Source organism: Charadrius vociferus, unplaced genomic scaffold, assembly GCF_000708025.1.
Source record: "Charadrius vociferus isolate BGI_N301 unplaced genomic scaffold, ASM70802v2 scaffold235, whole genome shotgun sequence".
Lineage (NCBI taxonomy): Eukaryota > Metazoa > Chordata > Aves > Charadriiformes > Charadriidae > Charadrius > Charadrius vociferus.
In genome coordinates, this window is record NW_009648536.1 from 1,373,022 (window position 1) to 1,391,335 (window position 18,314).

Here is an 18,314-nt window from a genome sequence, read left to right on the forward strand (position 1 = left end):
AATGTGCAAGGGTCTTGCAATGATTCTTGTGAGAGTCAGAGACACAATACCTCAGGAAAAAAAAATTAGACTGGGCTAGGTGAACAATTCTTTACCTTCATAAGAATGTATTCTTTTTCCTTTCAGTATCTTGGCCTGATTTACAAATATTAGGCCCGTGAAGTACTGTAAACTTGTCTCAGACTCATTACCAGCCTCTAGAAAAGAAACCGGGCAGAACTGGAAATGCAAAAGGAAGGACTGGCAGTTACAGAAGTTTGCATTTTGTCTCCATCATCAAATAGAAGTGTTTTTGTTTCCTTTCATTTTTGGAGGTATTCAGCGTTGTTGTTGTATATGAAGAACACAGCGCAACTTGTTCAGATTTAAAGTATTCCTTGAATAGTGAGTGATTCTTTGGGGAATATGTGACTGTATGTAAATATTTTTTAAAATTTAATATTCAGATCTTTGTTGATCTGATTGGCCTTGTTTATGGGGTAAAACAACAGGTGGTATGGAAAACAGTAAGTGTACTGAAATTTTAAGAGAGGTTATGTGTGAGGAAGCTGGGTTGTTAAGTTGAGATGGTAATGATTTTTATATATTCTTGTTACGGATACAGTTAGTGTTACATTCCTTGTGATTCAGATGTCATCCGTACTCTGTAATACGTCTGCATACTGTGGTTTTCTAGCTGAAGGTGTCAGTAATGTGATAGTATTGCTGCTCTTCAGTGGGAGATTTCTGGGTGTCAGGTTTTGGTTAAATTTTAACTATGATTCATGTTAAATGGGGAAGAATATCATTAAAATATATAGACGAATTTTATTTTATCCTAAGTGCGTGTGTAAGCATCAGTGTTTCTCTTCTCCAGTTTAAACTGATCTTTAAAAAATGGATAATGTTTCAAATTGTCACTACGAAGAAGGGTGAAGCTTGTTTCTGTGCCTTTCCTCAGAAATTCCACATGTTAACTTTTTAAAATTTTTTATTCACTTGAAGTCTGAATCATACTGATTTCATGTTTGTCTTGCAGTGAGATACTGTTCTTATAGGCATTTTTACCCCTCAAGGTTTTGATACATGTCCTCAACTTTAATACTAGTTCAAACTTTGTTCACAAAAGCTGAAAGTCCTATTCCTTGTTAATAGCTTACTGCTCTTCATGCCAGAATCACACCATTTGTAAAATGGGTGTAATGATATTAACTTCTTTTCAGAAGACTTTTTGGAAAGTTGTATGATATTGCTTTTCTCTGTATAGAAATAATGAGGTGAGTTTAGTAACCTTTCATTATTTTGTCTTCGAATTTGTAGATAAATCTGTTTTTCTGGCCTCCCCACATGTTCAGTGTGAACTTGCCCGGGAAGTCTCTGGGCTAGAGTTTAACTCCTCAGCACTGTAAGTAGTAGTGCTGATGTGTGTTATCTCCAAGGTTTGGAGTATTGTTATCCAGGATTTTGATTTAGACCCATCTTCAGTCTCTATGAATCCTAAACAATGACAATAAAATTATTTTTTTTTCTCTCTGGTCTTGAGTAGTTTCCAGAAAAGGAGCGAAACCTTTCCTCTAAAGCAAGCACCGGGAATCATTGTTTAGTTAGTATTTTTTCAGTAGTTTACAAATCTGGGTGTAATCTGGAGATGTTATTCTAATCTAAACCCTGGACATTCCTTGGAAAAAGAAAGCCACGTGATTTGATTAGACTTCTCACTTCCCTGCCAGTGCTCAGAGACTAGCAGCGTGCTGGAAAGAGGCATTTCCTGGGGAGAGAGCAACTGATTCATACTAGCTCACTGCCTTCGCTCGCCATGGAAGCGTTCCAGCATCAGCTTCTCACTCTTATTGGGGGTCTGATCTGTTTGTATGCTCTGGTAAAATGCATCAGATTTATGAAATATGTTTTCCCACATATCTGGAGTGCTTTGCCTCAGACTTTTTTTCGGTCGCTGGGAGAATGGGCAGGTAAAGGAAACTTCTTCACCTTCTTCTTCTTGTAACTGAATAGTGGATTGTTACATTGCTAATCGGGAGTGGTTTTCCTTGCATTTCCTTACCCTGTCCCTTCAGAACAAAACACAGTTTCCACTCGGTGTGGTTTGTTCAATTTCTTTTTGTTTTCTCCTAGTAACTTGGGTCCTATAAGCCTGAAGGTTTTCTGTACTTGGGGAAAATAGCAAAATAGTCAAACTGGTAACAGCTCACACACCCGGTGTGTAGATTTGAATTCTGTCCCCATTCCTCTCTCTCATGTTTTTTCTCTGCTGAAAATGCTTTAGTTTTAATAGCATTGTCTATATCCTCAGTTTCCTGATATGTGAAGCAACAAGTTTATGTCTAGCATATGGTATCCACTTTTCAAAGCAACTTTTCTTTGTTTGTGGTGATGTTGCTCCAGTGTGTTTTTTCCAAACTAGTGACCTATCCTTAGTGGTGCCGTTAACCAGCCAAATCTACTCTAGCCTAAAAACTTCAAAGGCTGCAACTTGGCAGTACTTTTAAAAAGATATTATGCATTCTCATAAAATAACAGAAAGGTTTGATAAACACCTTCCTACTGATCATTGATGTTTTTCTTAAACGTGTTAGATTATCAGTATGAAACAAGAATGAGCAACTACTGCAGTTTCTGAGCCCAGGAGGGCTACAGATCTCACTGATGGTGGCATCTTGTTCAGAAGTGAACCAAACAGGATGCTTGTCCTTTGTCCCTTTCCCCAGCATCAGAGACTTGATGTGACTGGATTGAATACGTGTTTTAATACGCACGTCTCACAGTGGATTAATAAGAAATTAAATCCATCCGCGTAAAAAAGACCTGCCTGAATACCAGCGGCTTCTGAAGCAATATGCAGGTCTCGTTTTGATTTAAGTGAGGCAGGGACCTCCATTCTGTGCATGAAGTGAGGAGCAGACTGTGGAACTTTCTGTGTAAAATCCTTGTTTCTGCTGAAGGTTGGGAGACTTGTTTCCTTCAGTGAACCTTTTATGCTCTCTCCTTTTTATAAACATGAAGTCTTAGGGGGCCCAGTAAAATTCATGAGGCTTGCAGGATTTACTGTATCATGTGGCACGTGAGATCCTGAGAATCGTGAAAATTAAAGGTGGCAGGTGGAAGCTTGTTTCCCAATAGACTCTTGCTTTTCGCCTGCAAGTCTGATAGAAAGCTAAAGATCCACTGCTGCTTCACTTTTCTCTGTGAAATTAGAGAGTAACCACTCTTCTGTTGCTAGAGCACTTAACCATTCAAAATCACCTTGCTTCCCCAGTGCCTCTTGCAATTTAGAAGCACTTAATTCACATTTTTTTTCAATATTGACTAATTTTCCTTTTTGCCCTGAAAACTTACCAGGTCTAGCTTGGGATTCCTTTGGTGCTTTCCTCCTTAATTTATTTCTTCTTTATTTCTAAGGTGATAACGATTTTCTTTCTATAGTTCCTCTTTGGTATTTGTTTGTGTAACATTTGAAGTTCATTGTGCTTCACGAATGCCAAAGCTTGTTTACTTTCCCAGCAACACTAAATCCAAAGGTAAACTGTATATGACATCTCTGAAGGAAGAACATTTTATAGATGGTGGTAAGTTTGCTGTGATGTTTCCTTACAGACAGATTTCTTGTGTGAGAAAGTGTTAACATCAGCTTTGGTCACCCACTTAGTCCTTATCTCCTACCATTCTGCCACCAGCATAGAGGTGAAAAACTTGCAAAGCAGAACTTGTGAAAATATGTATATGGAAGAAAATTCTACCGCCTCTTAGGCAATTGGCTTGTTGCCGAGACGATTGTTGCTTAGGTGATTGACTTGTTGCTTGTTGTTGATCCCACTGAAAATGAGAGTAATAACTACCTACTGCATCACACAGGTTACTGTGGGGAGAGATTTGAAGAGAAAGTGCTAAATGAAGTAACAAAAAGATTAAAAGGTTACAAGGAAATACATTTTTAACAGATTGATTCCGTCCTTCAGCAGAAGCGTTTAGGTTACAATGTTCAAGAGACACAAATGATGAAGATTAAAGAATTCAAGAAAGAACAGGCAAAAGCAAAGCTCTAAATGCAATCCTTATTCTTCTTTTTACTTTCTCCAGTGGTCACAGGAGCAGGAGATGGGCTTGGAAAAGCGTATTCCTTTGAGGTAAGATAGATTACTTACCCTTAAGTTTATTTTAACAAAATGGCAATTGCCACCCCTTCATCAGTCTCTGCAAATTAGTAAAATTATTCTAGGATTCAAAGTCACTATGACAAACATGGTGCTAATCCCTTTCCCCTGTATGTGCAGAATGACATTAATCAAGTTCTGAAGGGAAAGTGCTGCATTTCAGAGGAATGTCATTCATGCCTCAACAGTCTTGTCATACCAAGGAAATAAAATGAGAAATCCAAAAGATTTCACATTGTCTGTTCAGGGTAGGACCTGTCCTCAATTGTCCTTTTTTCCCCAGTTTCTCAGCTAATTTGCTTTTTGACTTTTGGTGGGGTGATCCAGCGTTAGCACACAAAGTGTAATTTTCTAGCCTTTACACTTGCAAACACATTTTGAAGGATGACTCTGAAACAACAAATGAAGGAGAAATCTGTATAAATGAGGGAAAAACTAGAGCTTATGGAAATCATAAGGAAACCTAATGGTTTAATTAAGAATTGGTAGCTCTAGGAGGCTGCATGAGGAGAGAGGAGCTCTGTGCTGTCACTGCAGCTGCTGCTGTGCAGTCACTACAGCTGTCCCTTTGTATTCACCTGTGCTAATCAACACTGAAGGCAGGGTGGCCTTGTACTGTCTTGTACCAGCCCTGCTATTAGTGGCAGTGACTGAACGGCAGATTTTCTCAATGGTGTCTTCATTCAAAACCGAGTCACTTTCTAGAAGCTAAAGAGCAATGAAACACAAGTTGTCTTCAGAGCTGAGGTGACCAGGTGGAAGTTAGCAGCCTGTGATATGCAAGAGTTGAGCTGTGATGCCTTCTGCTCATAAATTAGAAAATATATCTCAGAGGAAAGGAAAATGAGTTGGCTTTTGAATTAATTTAGAGGGTTTTTAAGGTAGTCTTCTTAAGTGTATGCATTAGTTAAGCACCTTCCTCGTGATTTTCATTAGTAGGAATGGCAGTACAATAACTGCTTTTGAAAGTGCATTGAATGTAGGAAGCACAAAGACAAATACCAGGTATTACAGTTTAACATTTGGCATAGTTGTGAGAAAGACGACAAGCTCTTCTGTGGGAGAGAAGGGAAAATGTTGCCTCTTTCTGCTCACTGAGTTGCTGTAGTGATGAGCAAATAGGAAGGGTCTGATCAGTACACAGGTCGGGGGGAATGGGGTAGGATTGAGATAGGGAGACGAGTCAGAAATGCTTAAACATTTATTTAACACCGTGCTTGTGGGTACATGCAGCTTGCTTTGTGTGTGAGCACCTGGTGATATTTTATCCATGTGGAGGCTGTAGGAACCTATGAATGTCTAGATCAGAGCCTCTGTCATTTTTCTGCTTCCTTTGTCCTATATGGGTTATGCAAAAGTAAATCCCATTTAAAAGGCCAGCTATAGCATGTGAAAGGCTGCTTTATACTATGAGAAAAAATAAAACAACTACTGTGGATTTTTTTAAAAAAAACTTGGCTGGAACTGGCTAGATTTTGTGGAACATTTGTTCATTATTTTTGGCTTTTGTGGGATGACTGAGAGCCATCTTTATCCATGCTGAGATGTACCTTCCTCCCCAGGTGGTCCCTTTGATTCAAGCTGTGCTCAGCTACTGCTCTGTGGGGCAGATCCCAGGCCCACACCACATGAGCTCATAGCTTGGCACATCATCTTGCTGGCTGAGGTCGAATACGCACTTGTGTGTGGCTTGTGGATAAATAAATCTGACCCTGCTGTTTTAATATCTGTGTGCCTTTGGAGTTTCTGGCTCAGCACTGCTGTCTTGCTGGTCTGATGTTAGGGTACAAAATTCTCTGATGTTCTTCTGGCCTAGGTTCCTCTGGTGTTATGGGCTGGTGTGAAGGGAAGCCTTGTTTGATGGTCACCATGTCTGTTCTTCTAGAGTTTGAGCTCTGACACCAAGTGCTGAATTTCTTTCTGACATCCTGAGCTCACACGTGGGTTGATAATGATTCACAGCTAATCTAAGGGCTCCACACTTGTTGGTAGTATATGGTACAGGAGACTAAGGAGAGCAGTTATTGCGTTTTGGAAGGATGACTGTGATGTGACTTTCTCTGTTCCGTGTTTTACGTGGAAGTCCCAGTAGGTGGTTCATTGGGTAAAACCCAGCAGACTGAGGTCCCCTCAAAGATTACAATATTTACTGCTTCAATACCCTTGTTTCCAAGGTTTATGGCTAGGTACAGGTCTCTTCAAAGTCTCTTAAGCTCAAGAGGTGGCTGGGGCTGTATGAAGAGCCTGGTAGCTGTGAGGTCTCAGAACACTACCTTGTTCGTGCTGGGACACAGATTTTTCAGAGCAAATCATTGTCTCTTTAGTTTCCTGAGCTTGTATTGAGAGGCAAGCACACAGAGAACTTGAGCTTATCCTCTTCTGCATAAGTGTCCAGGCTTCCAAGAAGGCTCTGTTTGTATTTCTAGTGCATCAGAGTGATTTTGAAGGACTGGCCTTCTTGAGCATAAAGACCCTGGCTTTTTAACAGACTGCTGTGTTGTCAGAGTACTGGGATTTTGGATCTAATTCACTCTACTTATTTCAAAAGCGAGCTTTCTGTTAGATTTGGCCCATTAGTTCTTGGGCTGATGGGATTTAGACTTACCAGACTTGTAACAAGGAACACAAACAGGTCAACTGTGAGTGTGCTGCTAGGCTGTCACGTCTCTACCCAGTCGTTAGCATTTCTGGTACTGGTGCAGTCTTGTTTGTTCTGTTTTTCTGATGTAATAACTACAGACATGTTTAGTATCTGTTACTGACTTAGCACCTCAAACATGCTGGGTTTATGGAGGAGGCCATGCCATACTCTAAGATGTACAGTTTAGCCTCTGCATACTTCTCATCTGATATCAGGGCACAAGCAAGATGTTGGTGGCTCACATGATCACCATTTTTATTATTGTTAATAGTGCATAAGTCTCTTATAAGTCAGTACAGTGCTTATGTTTAATCGATGTTTTAGCAGATTATTTTCAGACAGACACTGCACTCATGTGTTAATACAACAGTTTCTCAAATCTTAAACCTTTGTTTCATTTCCTGAAATTGTGCATAGTATTACCAGCAGTGTAATACAAGATAAATATGATAGGAGGTTTCTGGCTTCAGTTGCAAATGTACTCTGATTTCTCCACTTGGTCTTGGATTTATTTCTGTAAATACTGCTATTCTACTTGCATTGCACAGGTGAAAAGCTAGCAGAAAGATTGCAGAATCCTTCTGCCCTGTTGTCTCAGTCCTGGTGTGCTGGACCAAAAAGGGAATCATAGAGACCCTACAGGTCTGAAGCCTGAGTGAGGAGAGGAAAGGGGTGAAGCACTGAGGCCATATCAGCACAGTCCTGAGGAAGAGAGAAGAATCTTTTTTTGTAATGTGTAGAAGTTTATGGTAGGCAGCTACAGAATCCATAAAGCATTATTAGGGATTTTAAATTATTACATCTAAAGATCCGTGTGGGGTATAACCAATTTGTCAGGGTAGCAGCAGTAATTACATGCATGGTTTGAATCTAAAACCTGTGTCTTGCCTTCCATGAAACTTTATTGTTTAAAAATTCACCTCAGGCTGAGCTGCAAAAGCACACTAGAAAATGCATGGTGACTTTATACTAATTTAATGTAGGTTTAAACGTTTTAACCATGAGTTTGTGAGATTCCAGAGTGCTTATCCTGCTTGACCTTTCTGCATTATTAGTGCCATTTCTAAATGCTAAGTTGTCATAATTCGTTATGGCTGGATCTGCTAATAATCTTACGTTTTGGCAGACTGATGTTCAGGAGCATTTTAGTCCCTTGCCACTGGGCGTCAGGATTTCCTAACACAAGCATGTTCACATTACACAGTGCTGAGGGCCAGTCCTTATTCTCAACTGTGAGGGGAAATACCATCCTCTGACATCAAAGCCTTTGTGTGTTCAGAAAATGCCTTGTGCTAAAGACGTCTACGTTAAAAGTTACCTTTGTTTGAAAGGTGGTGGTGTTAAACCTGATTTAACCTTTCCTGTGGATAGCCAGGAAATTCTTTTTTAAGTGCAGTTCTTGTTTGCTTGGGGGTGCATTTGAATCTCATGGTAGTTTCAATGTCCTATGAAACCTATTTCTGAAAAGGATATACCTTTTCTATGTGGGTGAGGAAGCAAAAAAAGGTATTCAGGTGTGTGGCCTCTTTTGCCTTGAGAAATGGCTGCTATAGCCTTTTACTTCTGGTTATTCCGGTATACAGCAGTGAGGAAGAGTCCTCTCACCTGGCAGTTAACAATTTTATAAGATAAGCACAAACACGTGCTTTTAGCTGAAATAGGGTCCAATCTTAGCAACAGGAATAGGTTTTTACTTAGGTTTAGGAGGGATTTTTCCCTTCTAAAAAATTAAAATAGACCCCATCCAAACACACCCAAACGGCAGAAAGGAGCAAGCAACTGTGGAAACGGAGACCACGTCTCTGATTGGAAACAGCTTGAGTCAAGCTCATTGTGGACAAAGGGAAACCTGCCAGTATGTAGGCAATTAGAGTTCTCACCCTGAAAACTTCAAATGGAGTCCTTAAAACAAGCTTTCCAAACTCCTGAGCATCTAAGTCTGTGCAGGTCTCTTTGGAGCACCGGTCAATTATGTTAGAGGGTCTCCAAAAGCACAGAATTGTGAGCAAGCTCTTTGTGCTGAAAATGCAAATGGTTTTGGCTGATGCATGTAATGGACGGTCCGCCTCTTGTACTCTCAACGTAGCAAAATTTTAGACAAAGGTTCTTATTCCTTAAAATTCTCTGCATTGTTTCAGAAGAGCCCATCAGGACAAACAGTTTCCCTCAAATAGGTTTAAGGAGAAAGCATTGCAGGGAGTCAGCTATGGAAATGAATGAGTCTTCAGTGTGTGGCCTTTGCGGGTTAGTTTCTTCTTCTAAGCAAACCTGGTACTTTCAGATGATATTGGCTTTATCTTTTGTGCTGACTAATTTAGCTCTCTTTCTCATTGCTCTCAAGAGCATTTTTCTAATTTCAGCTTTATCTTTCCTTTCTTTATGCACACAAATACATTCAGCTTCCACTTGTTCATAACTTAGTTTCAAATCCAGGGCTATGTTTCTCTCCCAGGCTTTGCCTAAAACTCCCTAACTGGTGGGAATGGGAGGCCTCAGGAAAACAGGAGAAAACCATTCTTTATTTGTTCTGCACATGGTAATACCAAATTGACCATAAACAGACTGCTGTGTTAAATAGTGTTTGCAGCTATAAACTTCAACTGTTGCCAGCATCTTTGCGGATGTAAATTTGTGTGACTGTATTTTGAGGTTTTATGCATGGCCTTCACCTTTTTTCCTTGGTTTCTTTTTTTTTTTTTTAGTTTGCATCTAATGAAAAAAATCAGTTAAAATTTATCCATCTGACCTGCATCTGATTTTATTTCTACTAAAAAAAAATGAATAAAGTCCAAATCCTTTCAAAGTCTTGAATCTTCAATTCAATATGCTTAATCTTCTTCCTCAGGATAAAAAAAATGTGAGGGTGGAAGGTGGTGTTGTAAAATGACTAGGAAGTCATCAACATATTTGGCCTCCCAAATCCAAGTAGAAATAAAAGTGTGTTTCAGGGAAATGTCATGTTGCTTTCACTCCCTGCAGACTTTCATTCATTTGAAATTGGCTCAGATTATTTATTTTTGTTCATATTATTGGAGTTTGATTGTTGTCCAGTATATTTTTCTTGTAAGGGTCCAAGATTTTACAGTGGAGGAGATGTTTTGGAAGACTGTTAGAAGACTGATTATTGTTTCGCCTGGTTTTAATAACTGTTGTTTACCCGTTAGGCAGATGGCAGGTGAAGGAAACCAATTTAAAATGTCCATGATTGCTTTTATTGCAAAACTGGAAAAAAATGAAAGATTCTTGTCACCTTATTGTTTCCTAACAATTTTTATATTCCTCTCTTGTAGCTGGCAAAACGTGGATTAAATATAGTTATGATAAGCAGAACTCTTGAAAAACTGCAGAGAGTAGCCTCTGAAGTTGGTAAGTGTTTGTCTCAAACTTTTCTTCCCATTTAGCAGGCTGCCTTTACAGGGATCTGAAGGTCTCTTCTCTTGGTACAGTATCTAGTACAGTAGGGCTCCAGATATTGCTACAGATATAGCACGAGTTATATGACAGTACTACAAATAATTTTTGGTATTACTGTGTAGCTTGAGCCCTTCTAGTCATGGATCACTTAAAAAATATATGCTATCATTCAAACAGCACAATGGGTTTGATAAAAAAAGTGAATGTGCGTTCTTTACTGGCTTCATCCACCCTTCTGTAAACAGAAGCAAAGGAGATGTAATACTAGAGCTGTTGGAGAGATCTTATTGGGAAAATAAGGTTACCTTTAGGCTTGTTCTTGGAACATAACAAAGGAAGAATAAAAACAAAGTTAAGGTATCTGGTTTGGTTTTGGTTCGGGTGTTTTTTGTTTGGTTGGGTTTTTTGTTTGTTTTTTTTTTAATGTTTTCAAGTTACATTTGGCTTTCGATAATTCTAAAGACACACTGTTTATTTGCTTTAATGTTCCCCTTTTTTCCTACAAAGGAAATTAGCCGTGTATCCTGGGGAATGGCTTGTTTAAATATGTTAAGACTGACAGTTAGGATTTCTTTAGGAGTCAAATTTATATCCTCCATTAACTTTAAAGATTGCTGTAATCAAGGTTGTTCTTCCCACTGTCTCTTTTTCCATACATGGCTTCTATCAACCAGATTCCTTGATTCACATGTTCTTGTGTTAAGCATGTGTGACTCCAAGACTACACCCCTTCCCTGTAAGCAGGCTTAGCAGCTGACTCCAGCAGAGTACCAGGTCCAGGATACTGACCTGCAGAGAGGGCAGTGCATCTCTCGGAGACATGGCAGGCTTGAAGTGGGTGAAAAAGTCTGTAACTTCCGAACCTGCAGCTATCAAAATCAAGGATTGGACCCTGAAATTTTGTGTCCAATTTCCCTCTCTTTCTTTCCAGGGATAGCCTTGTTTTCCCTTGTGAAGCAAGGGGTATCAGAGGAGCAAAGCACCAGCTCCCTGAATAGTCTTTATAAGCAGTCGTATCCATGATACCAATGTGACTATGGCCTACACTAGCCTCTCTTAAGTAAACAGCCATAAAAAAAATAATTTCTGTGGGAATTAGGTCAGCTCTGGTGTCATTGTTGCATTTATTTGTAGCTGTTAGAGAATTACAATAATAGAAACCTGAAGGAAAAAAGGTTAAAGTGCTTTTATAGTTTCTTAGTATTGTAAATTATAATCAGAAGCAAAGAATGAAAATACAAAGATTCCTGAGACTAACATAGCCAAGTAAAGAAAAGAAGTGGTGGAGGGCTGGAAAGATGATATACTGTAAACTCCTCTGCACTGTGATTTATTATAAGGCCGTCCACTGGCCACCTTCCTAACTTGAGGCCATGCTGTGCTGAACTGTGTAGCAGCATGTCATGAAGGACTTGCTATGTTCTCAAAGGTACTGCGGAGACAGCCTGCCCTGCAAATGCTGCTGTGCCATGCGCAAAAGTGACCTGTGACTTTTCGCATGTGAGGAAACTTTACCAACTGCAGCAGCGTTATTCATGCAATCCAAGGTGCGGTGAGGTGGGTGGTGTGACCCCGCCAGGAGCTCAGGCTATGCTCATCAGGTTTCTGTGCTATGTTCTGTTGGGTTGTGGGCATAAAGAGTCATCCCCAAAGCTTGCTGAAATTGGTGGCAAATCCCAGCGAGACCTTTCCATTGTTTTCAGTGGGTTTTGGCCAAAGCCCAGAGTGACTCATCTGTTATTTATTTTGTCAGGTTGACAATGAGTACATAACAACAAGTAGATGGCACAAACAAAAGGAAAGAGAGGAAGATATCGTGATGAAAAGCATAGGGTATCTGACCTGGAGGCCACTAAAATCAGCAGGGAGCTCTGGATGAGGCCTTATGTTAAAGTGTTGGAAATGTTCCATTGATTCCAATTTTCAGACTCAGGCTTTACTGTAATTGAGCTAAGCAGTCATTGGGAAGGAAGAAAAGTTAAACTTACTGTGATGTTATGTGAGTAAATAAACAACGGAAACCAAAAATTAAGCAGAAACTTAACCAGAATGATTGCACTGTTTTCTAAATTTTCTAACTCTCACTGACTTTTTCTTTCTAAACTGCTTCAACAAGCAGTATCTCACTCCATGCAGCTATCATTACCCTGAACTACCATGCAAGGAGATTAAGCAGAGAGAGAAAGAAAAAAAAGTTTGGTTTAGGCTATGTAAATTTGTTGCAGGACTGGATGCATTACTCTTGTTTCCTTTTTCTCAACTGCTGAACCAAGGGGTTTTTTTTCAATCAGTTAGACACTGCAATTAAAAGACTTGCCTTCCTTTTCAAACTGATGGTATTATTTGCCTAAACATACTGTCACATTCAGTTTGGATACTGAATAATATAAACTAAGAGTCTAAACCATGGGTAATTTCAGAGATCTCAGTGTTTGGCTTTCCAAGTCCTGTGGGCCACAGGTGTGCCTGAGAACAGCTGTGGGAGCTGAAGCAGGCAGAAATCCACAGTAAGAAATATGTTTTTCTAAAGAAGCACTGGAATTGAAAACCAGATTTCCATCCAGTCAGACTGGAAAGCTCTTTCACAGTGAGATAAAAGATAACAAAATAAGTCTTGTGGAGGACCGACAGAGAGGACCATTACACCAGGTATACTGCTTATTTAACACATTTAGTACCGTGGTTGTGAAACTTTGGTCAACCCATAAAACTGGAAGATTAGAAACGACGGCATGCTATTAACCACCCTCCTTTTTCATTGCTTCTGCCTATATTTCCTAAGCAAGCTGTACAGGTAGAGCTGGGTCCTGATTCAAAAGTCATGCCTTAGGATCTATTTACGTGGCCAGAGTCTGTAGTGTTTGGCTGTTAATGCCAAACAAACAAAAAAAAAAGCTACTTCTGTAAGACATAAAAATTATTCACAAGGAGACTGGTTGGGTTTGGGGGTTTGTTTGTCTTTTTTATGGGGGTGGTTTTTTGGGTGTGTTTGGGTTTCTTTTGTGGTTTTTTTCTTGGTCTTTTTTTCCAAGAAGAAAAAAATCTGTATTTAAGGAAAGACAAGATGTGTGATCCTCAGAAAGCAGTAGAAAATACAGCTGTACCAGTTTAGACTAGCTGAGCACATGGTTAATGAATTTGGGTTTGGTGATGCAGGAAGTAGTTAATCCACCTTTCTCTCCTGAAATTATGCCGATTAGCACAGAATCAGGCACTGAATAAAAGAAATCACCCCACATGGTCGAGAACCACATGTGCCCTGCTCCCACTAAGACCTGTGGAGGTGACGATTCATGTAGCTGTCCCCCCCTGCTACTGGTTCAGTTTCCAGTCTGCTGTGCCGTGTCTTCTGCCTCTTGTCCCTCCTGCTCCGAGTCCTAAGCAGGTAACAAGCTGAGATCACTGATGAGTGTAAAAGAACTCACTTGGCACAGCCCTCCTTGATCCTCAAAGGCTCTTAAAAAGGCCTGTTGTGTCGTGCTGGTCCCTTGAGGTAATGCATTATTGCTCAGGACTGTTTTCCCAATATGCGCTACTGCATAACAGAGCACTTCAGGGTCTTGACCGATGTTCTGAGTGCTCTGGTAGAGAGGTTTTTTGTTCATTGAGTTTGTGTTCTGTGGTACCTTCTATCATCTTTCGCAGTTCTGCTTTTACACTCATTGTCTTTGTTTCTTCTCTGTTTTCCCACTATTTCTGAAACTGCGTTATCTTATATTTCTGAGGACACACATTTCTCCAAAAGGCTTTAGAAATGCAGCCAGAACCTGTGCTTTGTAACCTAACAGAAATTTTTATATTTCTCTCCAGTCTTAAATCTTTTTTAAACCTCTTTCTGTTGTTAAAATAACTTCTCATTTTGCTCTCCTCTCTGCAAATTTCCGTGGAATATGAATGCCATCTTAGCCTGAGTGCTTCTCCCCTCACATTCAAATTTTGCTGTAGTACTTCAAAAGGGTCTCCTCTTTCTAGAAACATCAGTTCTCCTGTCACTCAGGCATTCATTTTGCTACCTCAGGTTTTCAGAAGATTTTCAAAACTCTCTAAACAGAAAAGGAGGGTTTCTGGCACAAGGCATGTCCTAACCAACTTCATGCTTCATCCTGATTTATTCTCCTCTTGGTGAATTTGAAAAGGCAGCACATTATCCTATCTGAGAAGTGGGATTCCCCAGTGATCTGAGGTCAGAAGGAGTTAGATGTATTCTTCGCAACGATACATTGTATAACACATGGGATTAAACAACTCAGTTCAATTTTTCCTTAAACAGGTTTTCTCTCCATTTTTGAAAAAGTCAATAACCTGTCCTGATGTTTGAAAACCTAGGCTTTTTGCTTCTGGCATGCTTAGGACTTTTAAAAAGAATTGGAATGGCTTGTGTCTTCAAAGACTGTCGTAAATCTTTGTCACAGAGAGGGAGAGACATAAGAAACATTGGAAGTTATTTTTTGGCTCTGTCCTTTGCAGAATTGTTATCATTTGCTGAAGAGCTATTCCTGCATAATTCATTTATCAGCATGATGGTTTTATTGTTTTTTAATATATTGTTTTATTCTTAAATGAGATAGAGGAAAGCCATCTGGAGTGCTTGTTTGTTGGCTGAGAGTGCTGGTTGCAGCAGTACAGTTCTGTACAGACAAGGGGATGCAGAGAAAGTCCAACTGGTTTGTTTGATCCTCATTTTTATATTGCACTAGTTTTGGCTGCCCTTCTCATTGCCCGCAAGAAAGATGGCCACAACATCACTACACTTTTTAAGACCATCTCATTTTGTTTATAGAGCTCTTCAATCAGAAGGTCACTGTAGGTGTCTGCTCCAGCTGTTGCTCTGTTCTTTCCCTTCACTGCATTTACACTCACAATGTCCTTTTCTTTATAGCTGTACCATTCCCCCAGCCGGGGACCACTGGGGGGTCATTTGCCACTAGAGTTGCTTTTATAGGTTGAAGGTTCAAAGGCTGTTTCGTCCCTTTTATACACACAACGGCAGCTTGGAAAGAGGGCAAGAAAAAGGGCACTCCTTCCTCCTTTCTTCTGTCACGGAGACAGATGTCCTCTAAAATTGCATACAAGACGCAGCCTGCGTTTCATATCTGGAGTCAGAGCATCTGCTGTTTCTTCAGACCGCTTGTGTTACACGGGTCGTGTAAAGTGGTTGAGACTTGCGGTGTAGCGAGGGGCAAGGAGGGAACAACCCAGAGGGAACAACATCCTCTCACCCTCCAACGCAAGCCTGTCTTTTCTGCAAACTGTCCTGCCGGACCCAAAGCCAGCTTTCTGCCAGCTTGGCTCTCCCGCCAGAGCTGGTGCAAGGCCTCTCCCTAAATTCTGAACATACCCAAGGGACGAAGCAAGATTTCTGGGTAAAAAATCAGTGAGCCTGATTCCTATTCAAGGCAGTGCTCCCTGTCACCTGTATGATAAAATCAAGCTCCAAGCAAGCGGAGGCTGTTTCACAAACAGGGTGAAAAGCAGACTTTCTGCCATCCGCGTGTACCTCAACGCTCGCCACTTGCAGCGAGCCTGCAATCTGATCGTCTACTGGCATTTCCAAGCTCGCTTGTCACTTTTTCGGCAAACTTTGTCTGGATTTCAGGTTACCCATAAAACTTGAAAGCAGGTTTAGTAGCAAGAATTTACAATGTGAACACCTAGTTAGAAGAGACCTTACTGGGCCCCTTTAAAGGAGAACCTTGCCTTTAAAATCAGTAAATAAGAGCCTCTACCTCTTTTCCTCATGAAACGTCATTGAAAATATGAACAGCAATAAATCAACTGCTGAGAAAAATGGTAATGTACAGCTGGGCTTTACTCCTGCATAGCAATGACACTGGAAAAATCATACACATTTCCCTTTCCTTTCTGTGTATATTGACCTTGTAAAATTTAAGCTATACCCTCCCTTAAATGCCTTCTAGTCCTGCAAAATCCTGGGCAAGGTTTAGTCTATAGGAGTGCAAGTGTCAAAAAAAGAGAGGGGTCATTTGAAAACAATGCAGAAAATATTGCATCACATCCAGCCCTGTTTTCCCCTCCTCCTACATGAAAAGATAAGTTCTGCTTGTTAAAATGTTCATTTTATGTATTAAAACACTTTAAAACAGTTCTGCAAAACTGTACTTATGTAGAGGATCTGACACCCACATTCAGTTGTCTAAGGTATGCTGACAGTGTTCACTTATAAATATTATGATAACCTGATTGTTTATTTCTAGGGTATTTTTTTTACTGAAGGAACAAATGGTGTTTAGATTTTGTGAGGAAAATTTCAGGGCATAAGTGCATCCTATATTTGCTAGGCCATGTCCTTGAGAACAACTGGAAAAAGTGAGTGTTGTTTTACTTGTGTTTTGATCTTTCTTAAAGCGAGAAACTTGAAACTATTGCTTACTGTACAGCAAACATTACTGAATGAGACATCCGATTGTTTCATTACTTAATTACAGCTTTCTCTCTCTCTGGGTAGATGCAAAGGGGCTTTCTATTTTTTTTTCTTCTTAATTACAGAGCAGGCCACAGGTCAAAAGGTGAAGGTTATACAAGCTGATTTCACCAAAAATTCAGTGTACGAGAACATAGAAAAAAATCTACAAGGTTTGGATATTGGTGTTCTGGGTGAGTCACTGAGGTCTGTTAATTGAAGAGTATTTTATGGCTACAGTGTATTAAACAGGGAATTGTGTAAATGATGTGTCGTAACAACTTGTTAGCCAACACTTAAAATCAAGCATACAGCTGCCTAATGCATTTGAGCATTAGCTATCGTGAAGAAGTTTTAGAAGTGACTTAGGACTCTCCAAAGGCTTCCTGTTTCTCTGTACAGTGGCTTCTTTACTGTGAAACCTCTTCTGCCACTTTATAAGCAACATCCAACTTGTGGGGTGACTTCTTCCCTGTTTGGCCTCAAGGAATTAATTTTCATTATTGGTTGTTTTACGGCTGTGTGCAATTCTTATATTCAATCTGAAATGAGCCTGTGGCTAACACTAGTTGGTACGATCCACAAAACAACAATGAAAACGTGTTTTGGGGGGAAGTTTTGGGTTTTGGTTTTTGTTTTTTTCTTTTTTTTTTTAAAGAAAATCATGCTTTTAATAGTGAAACAAATGAAACACCAACAACAAAACACAAACAAACAAGCAAACCCCCAAACTGTAACAACAGACTGTTTTTTGGTTCCCTGAAGTCAATACTGATCAGTACCGATGACTTCAGTGAGAAAAAGACTCAATGCTAAATAGCATTTCTCTTCACATAGAGCTCAAAAGCTTCTGAGTCTCAAGAAGCCATTTGTTTAACTAGCTGAACTATGCACTTTGTCTAGATTTGTTTCTTATCATTATGTTTCCTTTGATCAGTTAACAATGTTGGAATGCTTCATAATCCTCTTCCATGCCGTTTCCTTAATGGACCAGACATAGATGAGGTAGGATTACTCTGTGGGTTTCTACTTCCAGTATAACAATGAGGAACCGTAATTCCACTTAACAAAGGGCAGATTCTGCCCCTGCTGCAATCAGAACACGTTTAACTGTTCAGTTGAGTGGGAAAAGAACTGGGCCTGAAGGAGCATATTTTGATTTGTTTTTAATGCTCAGAAGAGCTTGCTAGACAAAAAGAATGGTAGATTTCAGCTAACCTGCAGCAAGTACTCAGCAACAGAGGGGAGACCGCAGCGGGCCCGGTTGTGGCAGGGATCAGCAGCCCCTCTGGCTCACTGCTCACACGTAATGTAATGGGGTCCAGCCTGGTCACAGCCACCACCCAAGCGTTGAGTTCTTGTTAGTATTATAAAAACTTACTTTCTTTGGGACACCATTGCTTAAGTATGTGAAAAAAAAAGAAAAAATAAATCTCACTTAAACCCAGTTTATTTTTTGGGGGAGCATTAATTTACACACGTAGAATAGTTTGACAGGATTAAGGACATGATCAATTTTTTACTTTGCCTTATTATTATTAGCCTCTATAGTATTAGCCATGAAAAAACCCAGAGTTTCTAAATGTGCCTCTTGCCAGCACTTGTCTCAGGATCCGTTCAGTCTGTGTATCATCATCTACTGCAAACCAGAGATCCCCAGGCAGGCTGCTTCCCTCAGAGCTGCAGAAAT

The 18,314-nt window shown here is 40.0% G+C and overlaps 1 protein-coding gene across 1 annotated transcript in view; it reads left to right on the forward strand.

Moving 5' to 3' along the window:
- Nucleotides 1-1,795: 1,795 nt before the first annotated feature.
- Nucleotides 1,796-18,314, forward strand: part of HSD17B3 (hydroxysteroid (17-beta) dehydrogenase 3) — a 24,038-nt gene continuing 7,519 nt past the window's right edge. Inside the window, exons 1-5 of the mRNA XM_009885854.1 lie at nt 1,796-1,949; nt 4,075-4,121; nt 10,080-10,155; nt 16,711-16,818; nt 17,562-17,629. Of these exons, the coding sequence (XP_009884156.1) occupies nt 1,796-1,949; nt 4,075-4,121; nt 10,080-10,155; nt 16,711-16,818; nt 17,562-17,629 (453 nt within the window). The remainder of the gene's footprint in view (nt 1,950-4,074; nt 4,122-10,079; nt 10,156-16,710; nt 16,819-17,561; nt 17,630-18,314) is intronic.